We start from the raw sequence: 24,171 nt of genomic DNA, 5'->3' as shown, positions 1-24,171 counted from the left end.
TGCCTTGTTTGAGCCAATAGATGGAAAATGGTGGAACAGCTGACCATGTACGTTAACCAGGGAATAATCAGCAGTTTCCAAGATCCTGATCCAACAAACCCTCCTTTGTTTGGGCCTGATTGTTTGGGCCACCCATTGCCAATAACACCTAAAGTTTGCATCTGAATGGCATCGTCCAACTATTGAATACTGGAAAAAAAGTTGCCTGTTCTGAGGAATCACATTTCCTGCTATGCCATGTGGATGGCAGATGATGTTTACAGTGACAAACTGGAATCACTGTGATATCCTGATCCAACAGAAACAGGCACATGGTGGTGACAGTGTTTTGCTAGGAGATGTTTTCCCGTGATCTCTTTTTTTTTTTCTTTTTTTTTTTATATGTAAACCTCAAACACGAGAGGTATTAGAACCTAAAGTACTTAGTACCGTGCTTGGGTTGGAGGTTGGGAAGACGAAAGAAGATATTTGTTGACATTAGACTTGAACTTCTGTAGACTGTAATTTTCAGGATATACGTATGAAGGAAGGTTGTTCCAGAAAACGTCAGTTGAATGAATAAACGAGGAAGATGAGAAGTTGGTTCTGTGAGTTTGGAGTTGGACAGTAAATGGATGTTGGCTGGTGGCAGCACGTGTTTGGACTGTTTTGAAAGAGAGAGTGGGAATTATAGAAGCCAATTCAGAAGAACAGTGCCCATGGAAGTATCTGTAGAAGAGGCATGCAGCAGAAACAGTACATCTATGAGACAGCGATTGGAGAGTCTCTATTAGAGATGAATCATTAATTAACCTAACTGCTCTCTTCTGAATGGAATCAAGAAGCCTGAGAGAGGTTTTGGGGGCACCACCCCAGATGTGGGAACAATATTCCATGTTAGGGCGGATTTGCGATTTATACATAGTGAGCAGCTGTTTGGAAGAAAAGTAACGCCAAGAGCGAAAGAGAAAACCAAGTTTTTAGATGAAGAGGAAGCAATATTTGTAATGTGCTTGTGCCAACAGAGATTAGAAGTCAGGGTAATTCCCAAAAGAGATATATCATTTTGCCTAGAAATCGGAGTGTCACTAAAGATAAGCATAGGAGCAGAAGAATGGTTTTTGCGAGATATAAGAAAAGACTGAGTTTTAGAAGGGTTGAAATCAACTAAGTTGTTGTTGTTGTTGTTGATTTGGTAGTTGTTGGCGCATCGGCTTCTGTGGCCATATTGCACCTCCCAAGGTTTTTGCAGTACTTTGATCCAAGCCCGAAGCGGGAATCGAACCCGCGACCTTTGGGTTGCCGGGCAGGTACTTTATCCACTCGGCTAGCCCGGTCGGCAACTAAGTTGTCTTTGCCCGAATGGAGAATTACCTGAAGATCGACATTTAAGGAATTGGTAGCAGATTTTCAAGAAGTTGAAGCTGATTGAGCAGGACAAGTTTTCTCAAAATGGAAAGTGAAATGCAATGTGCTATCATCGGCAAAACTATGGATAGGATTTAAAGTCAATGGAAGAAGGTAATTAATATACAAGAGGAAAAGAGTGGGGGAAAGAACTGAACCTTAGGGGACATCGGCATTAGTGGAGAAGCATTCATTCAATCGGCATTAGTGGAGACGTTAGAAGACAGAGAGCCATCTACCATCACCCTCAGTGAACGATCAGAGAGAAAACTGGATAACCAATTACTAAAAACAGTTGGCAAACCATAAGATGGAAGCTTGTTTAGAAGACCTTTATGCCAAACACGAGATGTCTTTGAGATGTCCGAACCTTTCCATTGAATTAGTCCATAAATGGGTAACATAAGCCAGAATATCACCAGTGGATCGACACTGACGGAATCCATACTGGCGATCGTTGATCAGACGGAAGGTTTCTAGGTAGTTTAAGAGTTGGCGGTTAATTGATTTCTCCATTACTTTAAAAAGAGTAGAAATAATTGCAATGGGACGATAATTGGATGGGAGGGATTTGTCACCCTTTTTAGGACTGGCTGGATATGAGCAAATTTCCAAGCAGAAGTAAAAACACCTTTGGAATAAGAAAGTGAAAAAAAGCGGCAAAGAATAGAAGTAAGTTCAGGAGCACAGGTTTTGAGAACAAGTGGAGAAATACCATTGGGACCTGGAGCTTTCTTAGCATCGAGATTCTTCAAAATCCTCCTGACATCCTTTTGACGGAAGACCACAGGGGGCATTGAATGGAGCGTGTTGGGAATGGTGGGAGGTGTTTTACCAAGATCATTAATACATGAGTTGGAAGAAAAATGGGATGCTAGCAGGTCAGCTTTATCCTTGGCTGAAGTGACAACAGAACCATCTGGTTTGGACAGAGGTGGGAGCAGAGATGGGCAAAAGTTGCGGCCAATAGATTTGGCAAGAGACCAGAATGCTCGGCTACCATTAGGGCAAGAAGCAAGTTTTCTACTCTTAACCTGTTCAAACTCTAGTTTGGACTGATTAATAACTGCTTTACAATTGTTGTGAGCTTTGGTGTACACAGAAAATGAAACTGGAGAATTAGAAAAGAGCCAATTACAATATGCAACATTCTTCTCTTGAACAGCCTTAGCACATTTATTGGAAAACCAAGGTTTAGATAGAGGACGAGATTTTAAAGTGGAGTGTGGGATAAAGGATTCCATTCCTGCAAGAATAATTTCACTGACACAATCTGAGAAAACGCGTTGATATGAGAAGTTTTGAAACAGTAATCCAACCAGGGAAAAGAAGTCTCGCAAGTCATCCCATTTTGCATTCTTGTAAAGCCAAACAACATTAGGTTGGGAATAGCCATGAGATAAAGGTTCCATTGGAGAAGAGACAATCACCAAGTTGTGATCTGAAGTGCCTAAAGGACCTCTCACTTCGACCGTGTACTCAGAAGGGTTGTTTGTGAGAAAAAGATCAAGCGTATTGGCTGTATGATTAGGCTTGTCCGGTATTCTTGTAGGTAAATGAACAATCTGTGCAAGAATATTAGTAATTGCAAAAGCCTCAGCAGCACGACCTGCTGGGTCGGTGTGACTAGAAAACGGAAGCCAGCTGGAGTTGTGAACATTAAAATCACCAAAGAAAATTACCTCACTGTTAGGAAAGTTGGACTGGAGAAAGTCAAGTTGCAAAGAGAGGAAGTCAAAGAGCTCCAAGTGATTAGTGGAGTTGGGAGAACGGTAGAGACAACAGATGAATTTTACACAAAGAGGTAGAGAGATTTTAAGCCAGAGAAGATCAAAGAGAGGAGATTCCAAATTGCCAAGTCTCTGACAGGGAATATCAGAATGGACATATGCACAAGTACCACCTTTGAGGCGAAAGGAATCATACAGCGAATAATTTGGACATCTGAGATGAGCAGTAGTTGAATCAACCGATAACTGAGATTCTGTTAGAAAAAATACATTGGGTTTGGCAGACTGCAAGTGGAAATGGACATCGTTGAGATTAGAATTGAGACCACGTATATTTGTGAAATGAATTAGGAAGTGCTTGGGAGGTTTAGATCTTTTCGCAGATAAGCTTGCTCTATTAGTTTGACAATTCATGGTGTATTCAATAGTAAGAAAAAGTGGGTAGGACATGCTGTATGAAGTAATGAAATTTTTGGATATGGTGTACACATGGTAAGAATATACCCAGATACTTGACATAACGTGGCCTCAACAATGCTCCCCACATACACACTACTTGGACTCCCTCCATTCACTATCTAGCAGAGTAGAGGTAGCAAGATTATACACTAGCTGATCCGGAAGCCTCCTAGAGAGTTACCAATAGGTCCGGTCCAGTGTACTAACTAGCAGCCAGCCTCCGAACACCGTTTTAGAGTTGTACCCTCGAAACGTAAGGAATATTGGATCTCGCCACGATGTTCATCATAACCTCAAAAGTCATCAATCGTACTGCATGATGGAAGAGATTGGTTGACCGGAACTTAGCTCTAGCGACTAAACATGGGTTCCACCACTTCTCTTGGTGCTCTCATACTCCTAGATTGCCTTCTGGATGGCAAAGGTGTGTTCCATCTGGATAACGCACACTGCTACTTTGCTGGTATTATTTGAGAGTGGTTCACCAAACATGAAAATGCTTCCATTGCTACCTTGGCTCCCGAATTCGCCAGATATGAATTTCCTAGACTACCCTTGGATTTCATGGATTAACAGATATCCAGATCCTCCACCAATGACTATCAAAGATCTGCGAGATGTGATCCTGGCAACATGATAATGGTGGCAAGAGGAGGACATACCCACTATTAGGTAGGTGGTCATAATGTTTTGACTTAACTCTCTCTCTCTCTCTGTGTGTGTGTGTGTGTGTGTAGGACATCAAGCAGCAATCAAGTTAATAACTATGCAGTAGTAAGCTCTCCATTCTTCTCTATGTATCTTGAACCTTCTGTACCCAGTATTTATAAGATATGCTTGCTTGTGAAATTTGTTATTGTTTGGTATATTTCATATTGTTATCTTTGGTGGATTCTTACTTTTCTCTGTAAATATTTATAGCTGTATTTATTTTATTTTGACCAAATTAGTATTTTTATCCTTGCTTTTTTTCCTCCCTAGCACTTGGTTTCTGCATACCAGTTAAAAAATGAAGGTAAACTGGAAGATTTAAGGGCTGAAGCAAATAATATTACATCAGCAGAAAAGAAGAAAAATCAGTATCTTGAAATAGATGGATTGAAATTTGACCTCCCTTTAGAAGAAATAAAGTCAGAACAAAAAGAAAGTAATGTTTTACGAAAAAGAAAAATTGTTTGCATTTTAGAGGCAGGGCATCATACTGATGAAACCATGGAGCAAAATAAGCATGCTGAAAGAATTGCTTTACAAAATGTCTTGATTGGAAATATTACTGAGGCAAATGAACTTGATAAGATAATTAGACATGCATTACAAAATGATTTAGAAATAGTAAACGAGCAGGGATTTGAAATTCAAGCCATACAAGAGGAAAGCAAAATGTTTGCCAGTTATTTGAATAGTAAGAATGAGCATTTCAAAGAAGAGATGGATGACATGGTACAGTCACTATTTTGCAGAGCAGAATGGGCTGAGAAGAAGCTCGAAGAAACTCAAACAGTTATTGATGAACAGAATGAAAAAATTAATTATTTAACTAGTGAAGCATGTGAACAGGAACGACAGCTTTCAGAAAAAAATTATATAATTAAAAATTTAGAAGAACAAAAAGAAATTTATATTGGTGAATCAGTGACTATTAAAAACAAACTAAAAGTGATATTATTACAACTTGAAATTAGTGAGCAAAACATTCTACAGGTATTGAACCAATGCAGTAAAATGAAAGATGAAAATAATAAACTTCTTGAGGAAAGAGAAAATCTGCAGAGTAAATTTAATATTTCTGAAATGAATTTAAGAGAAACAAAGGAGCATCTGTTTAAAAAAGAATTAATGTGTGCTGTGCTACAAAAAATAGTTGAGAATTTTAAAAAAGAAATTGCAGGTTTCAAAAAGCAAATTCATACTAATGAAATTACACTAAGTAAAAGAAATTTCAAAATTAATTCCTTATGTACTAAATTAGAAGAGCAAATTGCAATTTCAAGCAAACTAGAAGAGAAAAGTAATTGCCTTTGTAATGAAATACATTGTCACTTGGAAAGCATTACAACATTGAAAGCAGAAGTAGAAAAATGGAAACAGCAGTTTGCTGAAAAAGAAGCTCTTATATCCAGTTATGAAAAGGAAATCCAGTTAAGGGAAGAAGAAATTTTAAGAATGAAATGCAGCATTCAGGTACTAGAAAACCATTCTGAATTGAATAGCAAAACTCTTTTAAATCTCACTGACCAATTGAGTCAGAATGACAAAAAAATTAAAGAATTAGAATTGAAAAATGTCAATTTATCTGAAATTTTGAAAGAATATATGCAAAATTTGGATGACATCAATCTAACAAATCAAGAACTCAGCATTGAACTTATTACCAAAGATAAGAAAATTTCAGATTTGGTGATATGCTTAGAAAAAGAAAATGAAAAGAAAAAAAAATTAGAATGCCAGTCAAAACAGTTAAAAGAAGAAATAGAGGAAAAGGCCAACATAATTACTAGGTTTGAAAAGGAACATAAATTAATAATAAAAGAACTTCAGATTAGTCAGGGACAAATTAAGGATGAACTGAATGTGATGACACAGAATTTTAATGAAAAATCAAAACAAGAAGCAGAAATGAGGTATAATTTAATAGAGGATTATGAACGGCAATTAGAGGAAAACAAGAATGATTTCTTGACACAGCTAAATAGCCTTAAGAGAGAAAATGAAAAGCTAAGAGAGGAAAATATCGATGTTCGCTGTAATATAGAAAAAATCAAGATGGAATCTGATGTAAGGTTAGTATGTGTGTTTTTTTTTTTTGCTATATGATCACCAGGCCTCGACAAATTTGTTCAAGAGTTAAGTACCAGTGTAGTCATACGTGTTAACGAAGTTTCATAAAGTAAGCAGTATAATGTTTACATAAATCAAATATCAATCACAAATCAGTCCTCAAATCTTTATTTTTTTTTTCCCTGATCATTTTTTTCCTCTGATCAACACTTATACAGAAATTTATTTTTTCAGGGAAAAAAAAATTTCTGTATAAGTGTTGAATAAGAAAACTAAATATGACATGCTGTCCAGATCACTTTTTGTATTATCCTAATGGAAACCAGATGTGACTGGTTGGGCTTTTATCCCTCAACCAATAAGATTTGTTTCATAAAATAATGCTGCCTGTAGTTTAGCATCTATGCTGAGTTCACTATACAGCATCCTTAAAACATACATACCACAATTATAGTAAGACAAAGAACTGGCAGCTCTACCTTGTGGATGATAAGACTGACCTGTAACACACTGGTTGCCATGATGAATGTGTTTGTCGAGCCCTGATAATCAGTAATAGTTGATACCATATATTTTGGAGTACAAGTAATTTTTTGTTTTTTCCCTTCTATGATAAAATTATCTCTAAAATGTTCCTACATTTCATTCTAAAGGTGACCATAATCTTTGCTGTTTTGTAGGTCTTTTTGCATTGTACATCTGAATGGCATATAATCACTCATATATGTAATATTCCAAAAAATATATAGCTTCCAAACCTATATGTTTGGAAACTGCACGTTGTAAATTGCAATATCTGGAAACTAGGCATGTGTGTGTGGTGACTTAATTGAAGTGTTTAAGGCAAGGACAACTAATCTTTTTAGGCTAGGGATCTAAACTGATTAACTGCTGAAGGTTGTAGGCCATATTGGTCATCGCAGCAAGCTGTTTGCAGGGCCACAAGGCTAGTTCCATACACGAATTATGAATTTTTTTGAAGTGGAATTTAATTTTTATCTATATACTGTATTTCTCCATGTATAAGACGCACCTTAATTTTGGGGCCCGAAATTTGAAAAAAAAATGTATTACGTAAAGTTATTGAACTCAAGTTTTATTCATCATAAAATTCATACAACTCCTCATCACTGTAAAAACTCCCATCCATTAGCTTGTCCTCATCTGTGTCCGATGACGAATCACTGCCTTCATATATTACCTCGTCCTCAGTTCCATCTATGGCATTTGAAATGCCACACTTCTTAAATGACTTGACAACGATCTCAATCTTGATGTTATCCCAGGATCTTCTCCTATAGTTGGTTTCTTCACTCTTCCTGCTGGTGTCAAATTGTCCCCAGAAGACTTCATCCATTGGTTCCATTCATCTCTCATGGCAGCTTTGAAGGGTTTGTTAATGCTGACATCAAGTGGTTGGAGCTTGGATGTCAAGCCTCCAGGTATAACAGCAAGTTTTGTTTTTTGCTCTGCAGCAATCTTCTTTGTGTTTTTTGTTATGTGTTCGCTGAACTAATCAAGCACCAATAGGACAGGTTTGCGTAAGAGTCCACCTGGTCTCCTGCCAAACTTTCTCAAACCAGATCTTCATCCCATTCTGATCCATCCAACCCTTGTCATGAACGTGGACAATCACTCCTCAAGGAATGTCTTCTTTTGGCATTGTTTTGTGTTTGAAAATCAACATAGGAGGCAGCTTGGTTCCATCGGCACAACAAGCTAGAACAACTGTATAATGGCTCTTTTGGTGTCCACTTGTCTTCACAGTTACAGTTTTCACCCCCTTCTTATCAACAGTTCTGTTACTTGGGACATCAAATTGAAGGGAGACTTCGTCCATATTTTCAATCTGTCCCAACTCAGACTGATGTGTCTTCCGACATTGAATGACAAAACGATGAAATTCAAGGACCTTCTGCTCATAGCTTTCAGGCATCTTTTGGGCAAGTCTGGTGCATGTACTTATGCTTAGTCCATTCTGTTTCATGAACCTGAAGCACCAATTGTGTCCTCCTTTGAATTCAGTAACTTCTTTTTCATCAGCAATTCTTCTTGCCTCATGCTGAACCATCTTTGTGGACGCAGGAATTCCAATTGCCCTTTGCTCTTCAATTCCCTCTCCAAATCAGGCCATTTTGCTGACTTGCCTCTCATGGCCTTCTTCTGCCGTGGCGTTTTCAGTAGGGTTTCTTCTTCCCGTAGCCAGTCTCGGATTGTTTTCTCAGTTGGAGGAGGACCAAACTTACGTTCAGCAGCACGATTTCCATTCACTTTTGCAGACTGGATCACTTTTAACTTGAATTCAGCACTGTATACGAAAATCTTTTCTGAGCCATTTCTGGGCAGAACGTGGCAAAATGTAACCTAATATACTGGTAACAAGTGTGAAACAATGAGGGGATGCATAACACTTGGAGACTGCCTACGTGGCCACAGGCTGCATAGTATGAAGGAGTAGGCCACTTATTGGTCCCAGGTTGGACACCCCCCTGGTTTAAAGCATTAAAAAGATTGAGTAAACTAAATGGCGATGTTATCTTTGCTCTTCCCAGGTTTGTTGTTTGTTTGTTTCGGGATTTATTGGGCACATCGGCAACTATGACCATAGTGCGCCAACTCTTTCCAAGGTGACACACAGGAAATGTGTATTTGAATTGGAAAAAAGCTATTTGCAAAATAAAATGGTATAAACCTGCACCCAGTACTGTGGAAATGGATAGTTTGAATAATTTAAAGGATTGGGCAGATTGTTAAAATAAAAATGGACAAATGAAGTAGATAAAAAGTTTTTTTTTTTTTGCAGATGTTGCATAAGATACAACTGACTTTTTATACATAGATGTGATACTGCTGTTAACATCTTGTTTCTTCACAAATTAGCTTAAGTGGTGTGTAGCAGTGGCAAAATGCTCTGCATACCAATTAAAACTCTGTAGTATGTGCATGGAGCATGTCATGCAATAGTGTAAATGAATTAGCATACTTGCTGTGTGACACAATGTTATGCCTATTATATATTGAATATAAGAGGCTTATGGGTTCTGTAATATAGATTCTGATTGGTTATTACCAACTAATCAGTTGTGCAGGTCTAAATGCATCGATTTACAGGTCAGTGCAATTCGTTATATGGAAAATACTATGTGATTCTCATTAGATAGCCCATGCTGTGACAGTAGGGTTGTTACCCCTCACGTTTCTGAAGAAATCTGAATTTGAATGCTGATGAAGAATGAAGGGAGGATTTCTTAAAGTTGTCTTCATTCAAGGATGATGTAGTTAGCCTGAGACAAAGGGGGTAAGGTTTTATTTTATTTTATTTTATTTTTTATTATTTTTTTTTTACCTTTGAGATGTTTAAAGTTATCTTCATTCATAGCCAACCTGAGACGAAGGGGTAAGGTTTTATTTTATTTTATTTTTTTACCTTTGAGATGTTTTCAATTTTTCAACCTGAACAATGGCATACAGATTAGCTCTCAGATAGACACCTGTACTAACATAATACACAATGACCATAACACTATGGCCAAAGTCAGCAGTGTACCAAAAATTCACACAACAACCATAATGTCAGTTACAAGAGGGCTTTGAAACGTTTGTGGCCTGAGTATGAAATGGTAGTGGTGTAGTATTAAAAATTTCTGTACTTAATATATAACACTTCAAATAGTAACCAAGTAGGTTTCATGCAGTTTCAATAAAGTCCTTTTTTTTTAACAAAGTTGTGTGACTGAGGAAAGATGGACAAAATCAGTTTCCCAATATTTGGGGAAAAAAGGGACCAATGCCAAAGGCAATTCATGAGGATATGGCTAAAATACTGGGGGAGGATGCCTCTTCCTCTACCATTGTTAAGAAGTGGGCAGCACTATTTTAATGAGGGAGGGAAAGCCTGGAAGACCTGCAACATCCATCACTCAGAAGTTGTTGACACTGTGCATGATCTGATGATGAGTGACATTTTAGTACATTGTCAGCATCTTGGGCATCTCATCTGAATGTGTGCACCACATAATAACAGAGGTTTTCTCTATGAAAAAGATGCCAGCATGATGGGTCCCAGAGTGGGTTGACAGAAGTGCAAAAGTTGTCAAGTGAAGTGAACATTTGTTTCTTTTTTTAAGTGGATCCAGCAAATATCTTTACAAGGTTTGTGACCATGTATGAGATGTGGGTCCATCACTTTCAGCCAGAGAAAAAGAAAAGGTTCAAACAGTGGAAACAGCTTTTCTCCCTCTCCATAGAAAGCCAAGTTGATCCCTTCTATTGGAAAGGAAATGGCATTGATTTTTTATGATGCTGATGGAGCATTGCTAGTGGATTACCTTCAGAAAGGCCAGAGAGTTACAAAGTCATAGGAAAAAAAAAAAAAAAACTCAATTTCACTTGTCCATCACCTCCAATAGTTTATCTAGTTCTTCCTTGAATTTCTTCAACTTAGCCACCTCTACAACACCAGGTCGGAGTTTGTTCAACAATCAACCGCACTCTGGTTGAAAGCATTCTGCATATCCAACCTGCATTCATCTTTCCTCAATATAAGTTGATGCCCCCCTCCCTGTGTGGTCCGAACAAGAGGAAGGATGCCATCAGCATTGAGCTTATTCAATCCAATCAAGGCTTTAAACACCTCAATCAGATCTTTCAGGTGCCTAATCTCCAGATGCTGCAATTTGCAAAAAAAAAGCCTTTCCTTTCTGGTAAGAGCACCCTTTTGCTTCCCTTGCCAATCTTGTTGCTCTTCTCTGTTCCCATTCCTCCTAAAATGAGGCTTCCAGACCTGTGTTGCAGTATGCAAGATTTGGCCTAACCATTGCCCTATACAATGGGATAATCACCTCCTTATCTCTGCTGGTAAAATTCCTGTATATCATTGACAAAACCATGCGCTGTCCTGGCAGCAGTTCTCTGCACTGCTCAGAGAACTTCATATCTGACTACACAGTTATGCCCGAGTCTTTTTCATCTACACTGTTCTTAGTGTGGTACTACACAGCTATTACACAGACCTTGTGAGGTGTTTGCATGAAAACATCAAAGACAAATGCCTAGGACATTCAGCAAAGGAATCTTGTTCCACCAGAACAATGCACCTGCTAACAAGTCTGTCATTGCTGTGGCTGCACTGTATGAGTGCATCTTTGAAACCTTGGACTAACCTCCATATTCATCAAAGCTAGCACCATCAGACTTTCACCTATTTCCTGATTTGAAAAAAAATACCTGGTTGGCATCTATTTTCCCACCAACTGTGACATCATTGCTGCAGTGGTGTTGAGAGGTATTTCATATTAATACATTTTAAATCAACAGATTCTGTCACTGCTTAGTACCTGCTGTTATATACCTTGTATGTCTTACACTGCTGTATTAAATACCTTCCAACACCAACAATCCATTAATATGCAAAACACAGACATGATAACTAATTTTTACACAATGGACTGCAATATGATCACACAGAAATCATGTTTGACACAGAAGAATGAGTGATGGTGTGAAGTCATGAGACAAAATAAAGAGCACACACACCAATTTTAATTTTTGCGCACACCAATTTCGTTCCACAGGCGAAAATCAATATAGGTGAGTCACAAGACACTCAGAAAAAACTGAGTGTGTTGTGACTCACCAGTACTCAAACCAGTTACCTCGTGAATTGTAAACAGGTATACAGAAGTAGTCATCAGTATCCAAATGTTGTGGATTGTAAACTCGAGGATGGCAAGGAACTGCTGTACATTATTTGGCAAAGTTTTGCTTATAAGATAAAATGTTTAATATGATTAAACATTTGATCAATATTAAATAATATTAGAATGAGAAACATGATGTTTCTCATTTTTCAAGCCATGATGTTTATCATCTCCAAATCAGAATAGTACCAGCTAACTCTACAATATAATGATAATTGGCGATATAAGATAACAAGCAGCATTTAATGTGGAAGTTCATATGTACCGAATATAAGATGGCATCATGTAATGTGGAAACTCAGTTGTACTGAAACTGCTTGCTTATAATATTCATACATTAACCCATATCTGGTTGCTCTGGTATTTTTTGTTCCTCACGTGTACATGGTTAAATGTAGTAAAAACTAACCACATTTATAACCTTAAAATTCAGCAAAAATAATTCAAAATTGTTCACATTTTGATACCTCCTTTATTTTCAATCTATGCACACAACTCTGAAAAATTTTTTTTTTATATATATATAAAAAAAATTTATTTTTATTTATTTTTATTTTTTTTTAGAATAAAATGCCCTCTGCAGCACTTTAGACATTTTCATCACTTCTCTTATCCAAATAGTTTTGAATATTATCTTAACTGTCAGTGAGAAAAATATAAGTTGAAAAACCTGCATGCTTCAATAATTGCATAGGAGCTAGATTTCCATGACACAAGTCAGCGAACAGGATGCTGCCATAAAATGTAAAGAGCACACACTTTGATAATTGGATGCAAGAGATACTGCTAATTTTAAATTCAGTTTTTTCAGCTTTTCTTGCATATAATTATTGAATTTGGCCCTAAATTTTTCCTGTTTGTAGTAATTAACAAAGGTTTCTGGAATTTTCAGTGGAAAATTAAAAGAAATTACTTTTGTTGAAAGGTATTGGGAGTTTTTTCTGTGTGGACCGAGTATACAAGGAGCATATAATTGCTGAAATGGCGCACACTTCCAAAGATCCTGCACACCCAGTTCCAGTATTTAAAACTAATTGCAGCCAGACCTCTCTTTAATGAACTTCCATATATTGAATTTTTTTTATTTCCCTCTGGTCATTACATTGAAAATAGTTTCCGTATAATGAAGAAAATTTTCATATAGTGAACTGATTTTGTGACACCTGGGCGCATATTGTTCGCACCTCTGGCTTTAAGGCAATAGAATTGATGCTATAAAAAGCATGAATTAAGAGCTAAAAGGATTAAGAATCAACCCCTTTAGATTTTAAGAACTAAAACATTAAAACATAAACACAGTGGTTGTATAGGTTTTATGCTGCCCATAAAACCTATACAACCACTGTGTCTGCTGTACCGAGAAGTTGCGCTGGCCAACTGCAATGTGTCCACAGCCATTGGGTCTGGTGAAAGCGTTTTCTGCTGTAGACACACTATTAGAGAATTAGGAGGGAGTGATTTTCCTTTATCCCAGAAATTCAAATTCTGTTGTTCGGCAGAAATGAGTAATCCACACTTTCACTAAATTTTACCTGTCTTTATTTACAAGGTAGATACAAGTGGTCCCTAAATCAGTTTTGTTTTAGCTGCTGTGCAAATAACCGTACAATGTCTAAGAGGAAATCCTTGAATGAAGTGGAAGTTCTTGTATCAGCTTCGCCCACTTAAAATTTAGTAGTGTGTCAACCATTCTGAAAAACCATGTTTCGATTTTCAAACTTTTGAGGAAATGGGATGTAAGCAGAAGCGTGCAATATTATGCCTGTATAAAGATGTAGATCAAGCCGATTTTAAGTGGATGAAGTTGATTCGAGCCCAAAACATGCCTATATCAGGGCCATTAATAAAAGAAAAGGCTATGGAGTACACATCTTTTCTGGGGCATAAAACTTTCCAAGCTAGTACTGGTTGGCTGGAAAAATTTAAAATGGCTTACTTGAAAAAATTATTTCTGGTTAAAGTGGAGTTATAATCGAAGAAGACTGTACCCATTAGAAAGAAACAGTTTTGAAAAAAATTGTGAAGGACTACGAGCCCAAAGACATATTCAACATTGATGAAACAGGTCTGTTTTTTTAAAAGTTTGCCGAACAAGACACTGACTTTTAATGGTGATAAATGTTTAAGTGGAAAAATAGTAAGGAGAGAATATAGTCTTGATTGGTACAAATATGGCTGGTAATGAAAAACTGAAACTAATAGGCAAACGTAAACAATCCCGATGCTTCAAATAAGTAAAGCCATTAGAGTTGGACTACAACTACAACATAAAATCATGGATAACAAATGAAATTTTTGAACAGTGGATATTAAATTTCTATAGAAATATGACGAAATAAAACAGTAAAATTGCGTTAATTGTCGACAACAGCCCCACCAACCTTTACTCAGTAATTTTGAAACTTACAAGTGTGAAGCTTGTTTTCTTCCCTCAGAATACCTTGACTAAACTGCAACCAATGTACCAATGTTATCAAGAATTTGAACATGCACTACCAAAGATGCATACTGAAAAAAATTATACTGAGAATAGAAACCAACCAACCTATATATTCTGTTATATATTTGCGGATGTGCATATCAGAGTTGGCAAAAGTGTGAAGTCATGGTGTGGCGGAAAAAAATGGTTAAGAATTGTTTTGCTAAAACATCAATTAACAGCAATGAGAGGGATGAACTACTACAAGACATTAAGCAATCTTGGGGAGAACTCAAGCAAGAGGTTTGATCAATGGATAAATTGTTCTTGATGAATTTTTAGGAGTTGATAATGATGTCATAGTAGCTGAATATCCGGATGACTCCAAGATTTTGGAAAGTTCAAAGAACTAGTGACAATATCAACAATGAGTTGGATAAAAACTTTCCAAACGTAAAAATTGGCAGCATTTGAAATTTTGCATCGAAGCCTTCAGTGTAAAGAAACTATGCCAAGAAATATATTTGAGTGTTTAAACAAATGTGAATATTTTTATGAACGTTGTACGGTTAAATCCAGTGTACAACAAAAAATTACCAAATATTTTATGAAATAATTCTTAAAAGTGTGCTAATATATTGTGCACATCATGTAAGCAATCATTTCTTAATATGTTTGTATTAATAAATTGTTTTAAAATGTTAGAAAATTCATTCATTCCCATTTATTTCCCATCTTTTACTATATTTCTGAATGTTGAATTACAGTATTTTTATTATTGAAAAGGTCATATTTCTTTATAATGAGATTTCTGTTTGACAATTTTTCAATTGAACAATCAATTTCGTTATTGAGAGGTTCTACTGTACTTGCTTTACACTTTATGTCAGTTTACATCAAAATTATCACCACTTGGATGATATAATTTAACTACTGATTAGTATTTCACATTAGTAGGTATGTTTTTTCCGTACCCAATAATACTATTAAATAAAGCTTTTATTATTAGGCCTACATAATTCTGGTATATGAAGCATGGAAATGGATAGTAATGTGCTAATTACTTTATTTACATAATGAGGATTTTGCCTATCTTTCTGTAAAGTAGGTAATTAGTTTTAATGTACAAATATTGCAATATTATCTTTAGTACATTTGTGTTTCTATATTAAATGCTGCCATCGTGTGTTGACTATCATCATTATATTATAGAGTTAGCTAGTACAGGTAACCCTCGTATAACACGGTGTTTGGTTCCTCCAAAATCTTATGCAGTGCAAAACTGTTTTATACAGGACTAAGAACCAGTACAAAAAGGGAGGTTTACGTTCCAAACCATAACAAAAATACATCATTTTTTTTTTTATAACTATCGGAAACTAAATTTTTATAATAATAATAACTGAACAAACGTCTTACCTTACAAACTGTGAAACATATGCCAGATCATGTACATTCATTTAATTTTCTTCCTCTTCTACTAAACACAATCAAACGAGAATGTTTTCTCTGTTGCTGAATATCTCCACCTTCTGAACTTTCTTCTGCAGCATCTATATTTTGTGTATCTTCTGCTCTCTTTAAAAAATCAGTAATCTGGGTTTGTTTGCTTTTGATTGATAGATTGATCTTTTTAAATTTCATGGTATGGAGATAAACATTTTTGAAGCTCTCTTTTGAATTTTGTGTTCCTTTCAGTCGAAGGATCTGCATTCAAAATATAAGATTCTAATTGCTCAACTTAGTTTATGCCTTCCCATATGCATTTTAGTGTAAAATTTGGAACTTCAGAATTTTCATCTGGGCTCTCATCCTCTGAATTGATTTGGTTTACCTCCAATACCATTTCCACCAAATCCTCCTTGCCAGCCTCTTTTTTCACCAGTAATTCGTGAACATCTTCAGTAGTCATATCATCAAAACCTTCCCCCTCCTATCGACTTAGCAAGTTCTACTATCACACCAATTCCATTTTCTGCCGGTTTGACGATATTTCCTGAATGAACTGACTCTGACCATAGATTTTTCCAACACGGATTTAATGTTAACAGCTTTACTTCTTTGAGTGATAAAGCTATGATTCCGATACAGTCCACAACTGAAAAATGTTTCCATGCCTCCATCACTTCAATAGATTTGGAATAAATTTTTTCCAAAATCCATTATAACGATTTTCTGATGTAAATGAGCTTTAAAGATAGATATAATGCCTTGATCCAATGGCTGAATTAAAGAAGTTGTATTAGGTGGTAGGAACATTACTTCAACGTTTGGATGACTTAAACCTTTTGGATGGCCTGGTGCATTATCTAATAGTATTAAAACTTTGAATTCTAGATTTTTTTCGCTTTAAATACTTTTCCACTTCTGGCACAAAACAATTTAGAAACCATTCTTTAAACTAATCGGTAATTACCCAAGCTTTTTTATTTGCTTTCCAATATACCAGTAACGCATTTTTATTTACACCTTTCATTACACAAGGATTAGAGGATCTATAAACCATCATAGGTTTTATCGTGTAATTTCCTGATGTGTTACTGCACATAAGTAAAGTTACACGATCTTTTGATGGCTTAAAACCTGGTACAGTTTTCTCTTTTTTTTTTTAAATAAACGTTCTGTCGGGCATTTTTTTCCACCAAAGGCCTGTCTCATCGGCATTGAAAACTTGATGTGGTGGGTATCCGTGCTCGTCAATAATTTTTTGAAATTCCTCTGCATACTTCTTGGCAATTTCATTATCAACCGATACACTTTCCCCTTGAATTCTTATGTTATGTAATGAAAACTGATTTTTAAATCACTCAAACCAACCTTTACTGGAAACAAACTCTGGGTTAACAGAAGATTCTCCAGCTTCTTTTAAATGGTTATAAATTTTTAGTGCCTTTTGTTTAATTACATTTCCGTCTAATGTGATCCATTTCTTACTGCTATCGTCAATCCAAATGCTGAGTGCTTTTTCCTTTTTCTCAATTATTGGTGCTTGGGGATGAGCTGTCATATTTGCAGAAATGAGAGATCCTGTAGCAACAACAGTTCTAAATTTCTGTTCATTTTTCTTTATGGTCTGGATTGTTACTTCATTTAAATTTAAAATTTTTGCAACATATGATACCTTTTCCCTTTTTTAAGATCCAAAATTTGTATCTTTGATTCTAAAGAAATAAAGTTTCTTTTGAGAGGTGCTTTTTTTGTTTTCCATATGCATAATTTAGGGCTGGAATTTAATTCACAACAAAGAACAAGGTTTAGTAATACATACCCGGAAAAATGAATAAACAATCAAATAAAAACCAAAATAATCTTACAAAACCTTAAAAGTCACGAACTGCACGGTTCAAAGTCACAATTTTTTATACTCTCAAACAAGCACAGAACCTAACCCAAGGATCTCCCAGAAAAATACAGTGGACCCTCGCTTTATGATTGGTTCACTGTAATCAAATCACTTTATGATGGACTCTTCATAATAAAATACTGTTTTAAACGGCATTTCTAATAAGCCAAAATAGGAGGAATATTATCCACAGGCTATAAAAGTAAAGATATAAAGCACAAATTTAACTTTATTACCTTACCAATTAAAGAGTTAAAGGATACGTGAAAATCAGAAGAATATTTTCCAGTTAGCAAAATAAATTTACGCTTACGTACATAGCTTAATTAATACATACTGTAATACTAATTGATATTTCTGTTTACTGACTTTTTTTGGTTGTAAAATTTAAAACAGTAAAAACGATAAGCAATTAATAACAAAGAGGGCATGCACAAATATTTCAAGTGAGATACGGAGTGATGAGTTTCTGAAATTTTGTTTTTATATAATCGAATATTTGAAACGCATTTCACCATAATAATGTGAAAACTCACAGAATTCCAGCTGTCGGTACTATTGCAAATGCAAGAAGATCGAATTTACTGCCCGTTTAAACCAGAAAGGACAAATTGTTTTTATTGTTTTATGGTAGTGACCTCCAGAAATGTGCTTTAGAAAAATATCACAAAGGCAACAACGACTAGCAAGTCAACTGCAAGGATTCACAAAATCGAATGGAAACGTTGAAAAATTACATCCAACATAATAGAAGGGTTTCCCCAGCACAAAATCAAAAAAAAATACCTTGTTATGCGAGATTTCCCGCAATTCTCTAACCATGTTAGAGTGAAACCGTGTTATGTAAGTACCATGTTGTGCGAGGATTGCTGCAGTTTTCAAACTGTGTTCGAGCGAAAGCATGTTGTAGAAGTACCATGTTATATGGGGGTTGCCTGTACTCTTCTAATTTGTGTTTGTGTGTTTATTTATAGGGCACAACAAAGAAATCCAACTTAGGTTTCCTAAACTTCACTACATAAATAAATGGTTGGTACTCACATATATTATTCATTATTCACTTCCATTATTATTAATTTTCACTGCTATCTGTCAGGCTAGCAGTTATTCTGTCAGTTTTCTGCTAAATTTAAGGTATATTAAAGTAATTAAAGCCAATTGATTATATATTCACAGTAAATTCTCAGCATATTTGAACATAGAAAAACTGGCAAATGGCAAACAGAAACAGATAGCCTCAGCTAATTATTGATGGGATATATTGAATGGAGCTAGCCCTAGTTAACGTTCCATTCAATGTATCCATATATCTAAAATTAGCTATATTATTATTTTAATTTTACTATTTCGTTTCATTTCATTTTATTTTATTTTACGTGTTTATTTATAGGGTAAAACAAAGAAGTCCAACTTAGGTTACCTAAACTTGGCCCTTTGAACTAATGAGTATAGTTTTCACCCCTAATACTTTTATGCTAAATTCTCCAAGTTATCTAGTTGGTATTATAATTAACTAAAAAACAGATGTAATGTAAAATCATAAATTTGATGGCATTAATCTGTTCTGCCACTCTTTCTCTTTTTCTATTTCTTATATTCTTTTACATAACTTCATATACAGTTATATATATAAAGGTAACCCTCGTATAATGCGGTTTATAAATTGTGGCTGCCCTGTATGACACAGTCGTGGTTTCAATATAACATGATCTACAAATTGTTGTATCACTTCTTTTCACACACTTTTACCATGCGACTTAAAAACCAAACTTTATGTTTGTTAAATTTGTCGGCTCGTATAACGGGTGTAGTTGCCAGAACCGAATTTATATAAGGGGAAACACGCAAGTACATACATACTTTTTTTTTTTGTGTAATGCCAATTTTTTACCTTATAAAGAGTTAATTGTTGTGCAAGTAGTTATAAATAGCGAATTTATTCGGGGAATACCCCTTGGCAAATACAAAATTTATTTTTTATAGTAATGGCTACCAAAACTGCAAAAGAAAGAAAAAAACCAACATTGAAAAAAAAATTCATTTCTCTTGAAGAAAAAATTAAAATCTCGAAAAATGGAAAAAAACAAGTTGTTGCAAGGACTTTGAATTTAAATGAATCAACAATTCGTACAATCAAACAAAAGGAGCAGAAAATCAGAGATAGTGTTATTGCTGGGTCAATGATAAGTGCAAAGCGTGCTGCTCGTGTACACGATATTTTAATGGAAAAATTGGAGAAATCTCTAATGGTTTGGATTGAAGATTGCACTCACAAAAAAATGCCTTTGAGTGGAAACCTTATTAAACAAAAAGCCCTCAAAATTTATCAATATTTAAAAGAACTTGAACAAGATTTTTCAGAAGAAAGCTCTCAGCATAATTTTGTGCCAGTATGGGCTGGTCGAAAATTTTAAAAAGCGATTTTCTTTGCATAATCTTCAGCTCCAAGGAGCATCAGCAGACGTAGATGCTGCCCGAAAATTCCCAGAACTTTTAAAAATCATTGAAGAAGGTGGATATTAGGGCAGACCAGGTATTCAATGCAGATGAATTTGGGTTAAACTGGGAAAAAAAAATGCCAAAACGCACTTATATATCAAAAAATCAAAAAACAGCTCCTGGATTCAAAGTTTCTAAAGACAGAATTACTCTACTATTTTGTAGTAATGCGTCAGATTACATGACAAAACCAATGTTAATTAACTGATCTTTAAATCCTCGTGCTATGAAAGCGATTGACAAGTCCACCCTCCCTGTTTATTGGAGAGCCAACGAAAAGGCATGGCCTACAGCTAGGATATTTGAAAATTGGTTTTTTAATTGTTTTGTGCCTGATATAGAAAGATACACAAAGAAAATTGACTTTAAAATTTTACTAATTTTAGATAACGCGCCAGGGCACTCAAAAAATGTAACCCATCTGAATATTAAAATAATTTATTTGCTGCCTAATACAACGTCATTTATTCAACCCTTGATCAAGGTTAGTTTCAGCATTTAAAGCGTATTATATTCATCAAACATTCAAATTAATTTTGGAAAAAATGGAATCTAATACAAACATGACACTGCCTCAAGTGTGGAAAGAGTTTTCAATATTTAATTGTGTAAAAATTATTTCTCTGTGTGTAAAGGAGTTAAACCCTCTACACTGAAAGGTTGCTGGAAAAAAATATGGCCTGGTGTCGTCCTTAATCAAAATTTTGTACCTCCTGTGGATGCTGAACTAAGTCGTATAACAAACCTGGCACACATTTGTGGTGGCAAGGGATTTTCCGATATGGTTGAAAATGAAATTCGTGAATTAATTGATGAAGAAACAGATTTAAATGAGGAGGAATTGGTTCAATTAATAGAAGACGGCAAACCAAATACAAATGGTGAGGAAAGTTCTACTGAAGATTCTGATTGTGCTGTGTCTGTTAAAGAGTTCAGTCTAAAGAAATTAGCAGAAGGATTAAATTTGGCACTAAAATTAGGAAGTTATTTTACGGATAATGATCCCTTAACAGAGTGCTCAGAAAAATTCAAAAGACAATTGGACAGTTGTTTAACTCCATATTATGAACTTAATAAAAAAAATTGCAGCATAGTAAGCAAGGTCTTATTACTGACTTTTTGATAAGAAAACCAGCTGCAGTACCCAGTGAGAATTATACAAATGATGTCGAAGAGATTTCAAGTGATAATGACATCCGGCCACTCGTAAATAAAGAATATCTACGAAATATTTTTTGTGAAGACAGTGATGACGATTAAAATATCCATTTCTTTAATTTGGAAATTTACGCATTATGTGCAATGAAATTTATGTACAATTCCTAATTTTTATAATTTTATGCTATGTATTTGTTAAATAGTTAGTTACATGAATTCTTGAATGAATAAAATATGTTTTTGTTGAATGTCATTGTTGTTTTTATAATTAAAAAAACACTACGGAACATAATCCTACATTTTGTATGAAACCTGAACCTCATATAATGCAATTTCTATGACGCGTGATATTTCTGGAACCTAACCTCCGCATTATACAAGGGTTACCTGTATATATATATATATATATATACACACACACACATACAGGAAGGGCTGTAAAAATCTAACATATTTTTCAATTCAAAAACAGCAAGAAAGCAATCTTGCAATCATATTTACAATCTCATTTATATTTAATCTGGAGCTAAGTATGTAGGGTCTTGAGGAGCTCACATGATTTCATTGATTTTATGCTCTTTATCTGCTTGGTCCACATGGCTGGCCCAATACCTTTCAGCAAAATTGTATGATTGAAAAAAAAAAAAAGTTATTTCTCCATATAACATGCATTATTGTTTCCAGTTTTTCTTCAATGTATTTTGCTATCTTTTATATTGCAGGTATTTTGTGATTTATGAATTTATTTGCATTAAAAAATAACTGAATGATCAGGTTGATGATAGCTATGCATTTTTGCAGGCTGATGAAAGAAGTAACAGCCTATGATGAATTTAAAGAAAGCATATCTGTATATGTGGAACAGCTTCAAAAAAACAACGAAGACCAGACAGAAGCATTACTGAAGTGAGATAAAATTTTAAATTGCACATGTGTATATTCATACATAAATTTGTGAAAAATCAATAACAGAATGTAAATTATCACATACAGAGGATAAGCTTTATTAATAGTAAATTCATGTTTTTCACAGCAACAGTAGCTGATCTGTATAGAGTTTCAGTTAAATTAAATGTTAACATCTACCCCTGCTAAAAAAAAAAAGTTTTAATGTTGGTATTTCTTTTAGCATCTTAAATTAATATCTTTGTTTATCAGATTTGACTGGACCTAGAACCTCCCATGAGTAAAAATAAGTAAGCAAGCAGCAGCCATTATCAATCCACTGTAATATGGAAGTCTCCTCAGCAATTCATGTTGAGGGAAATAGACCATAATCTGCCACGCTGGTCCAGTGCAAGTTGGCAGATACTATATTTAGCAGTCAGAGGTTTTTGAACCCCGGTCTAGTCAAAGAGCGTGTGCTATTGCACTCGCGCTCTTGACTACTCGACTACAGAGGCAGGAACCTCCCATAATGTAGTAATAATTTAAACATCCGGTAATTGTAGGTGTATGAAAGTCAAGATCAGTTTCACTCGTTGGCTTGCATACTCATTATGACTAAAGATAGTAATCATGTTTCTTTGAAAGACATCTAAATCATTCCCGAAATAAGCTGTAAAATTCCCTAATTTTGTAGCATATTTTGTAGATCACTTCAGATTTACTTAATTAGTATTAGTAGTGGCAGTTGATGCAAAGAGGCATCATTTGCCACTACTGATGCCTACTTGCAGATCAACCAAAAAGAAACTTTCCACATCACCTGTCTGTATCCTTCTTAATTTCTTATTCTTCCTTAAATGTATTCAAACTATTCACTTCCACAAAAGCAGTTTGTTCCAACAATCGTTGATCATTCGATTGTTGATTTTTTGCACATATGTCCTGAAATCATCCTTCCTCAATTTAAATATATGCCCCTTATATCTGTTGTCTGTGCAAGAGTAAATGAAACGTAACATTTTGCTTAATCGATCAGTTCATAGCCTTAAACAACTCAATTAGAGTGTTTTTTGATAAGGATACCCTTTGTGTCCCTGACTAATTTGTTGCTCTTCTCTGCATCCATTCCAGCTTATCCACATCCTTCCTAAATTAGGCTTCCGGACCTGTATGCATTACTCGAGATATGGCCTAACCATTGCCTTATACAAAGGGATAATAACTTCCTTATCACTATCCACCAGAGGAGGATGTGCTTCCTCCCCTGGTGGATAAGTCAAAAATCTATTTACTTCCATTGATCTTCAAGTTGGTTTGATAAAAATATTTGTGAAAGTAATGGACAAAAAAGGAGAAGAATTTTCCTGTTTGAAACAAAAGTTTCCTCAAAATCAGTGAGGCCAAGATAAAAGAGGGGAATTTTTGTGGGTTGCTAATCGAACTGTTATTCTAAGGTGAAGAATTCGCTAAAAAATTAAATTCTACAGAAATAAGAGCCTAGAATGCATTAAACTAGGGTTTGCATAAAACCGAGAAATTTCAAAACCGAATTTAACCGAAGTTTACCTTTAAAACCAGTTTTAAAACCGATTTTCTCAGACTTAGGGAAAATAATTAAAAGCTTATAACACAGGTATTTATTTTATCTTGGGTAGATTTTACAAATCGTAATCAAGTCTTTTAAACAAAATCTATCACCTCTTATAGTAAAAAAAATAAAAAAATTAAAATGCTCCAAAAAAGTAACCAGCTTGAGATTATACAAAATTACAAATTGTATTCAAATCCTTTGAATAAAAACTACCTTCTCGT

The 24,171-nt window shown here is 35.1% G+C and overlaps 1 protein-coding gene across 1 annotated transcript in view; it reads left to right on the top strand.

Moving 5' to 3' along the window:
- LOC150088061 (uncharacterized) overlaps positions 1-24,171 on the top strand; it is a 309,524-nt gene that overhangs the window by 205,075 nt on the left and 80,278 nt on the right. The window contains exons 7-9 of the mRNA XM_090369999.1: positions 4,557-5,120; positions 5,277-6,355; positions 22,273-22,377. Of these exons, the coding sequence (XP_090226125.1) occupies positions 4,557-5,120; positions 5,277-6,355; positions 22,273-22,377 (1,748 nt within the window). The remainder of the gene's footprint in view (positions 1-4,556; positions 5,121-5,276; positions 6,356-22,272; positions 22,378-24,171) is intronic.

Source organism: Mastigoproctus giganteus, chromosome 3 (assembly GCF_048544385.1).
Source record: "Mastigoproctus giganteus isolate SK-2022 chromosome 3, ASM4854438v1, whole genome shotgun sequence".
Taxonomy (NCBI): Eukaryota; Metazoa; Arthropoda; class Arachnida; order Uropygi; family Thelyphonidae; genus Mastigoproctus; species Mastigoproctus giganteus.
Note: the sequence above shows the minus strand (reverse complement) of the source record. Positions and strands in the feature narration are given on the sequence as shown.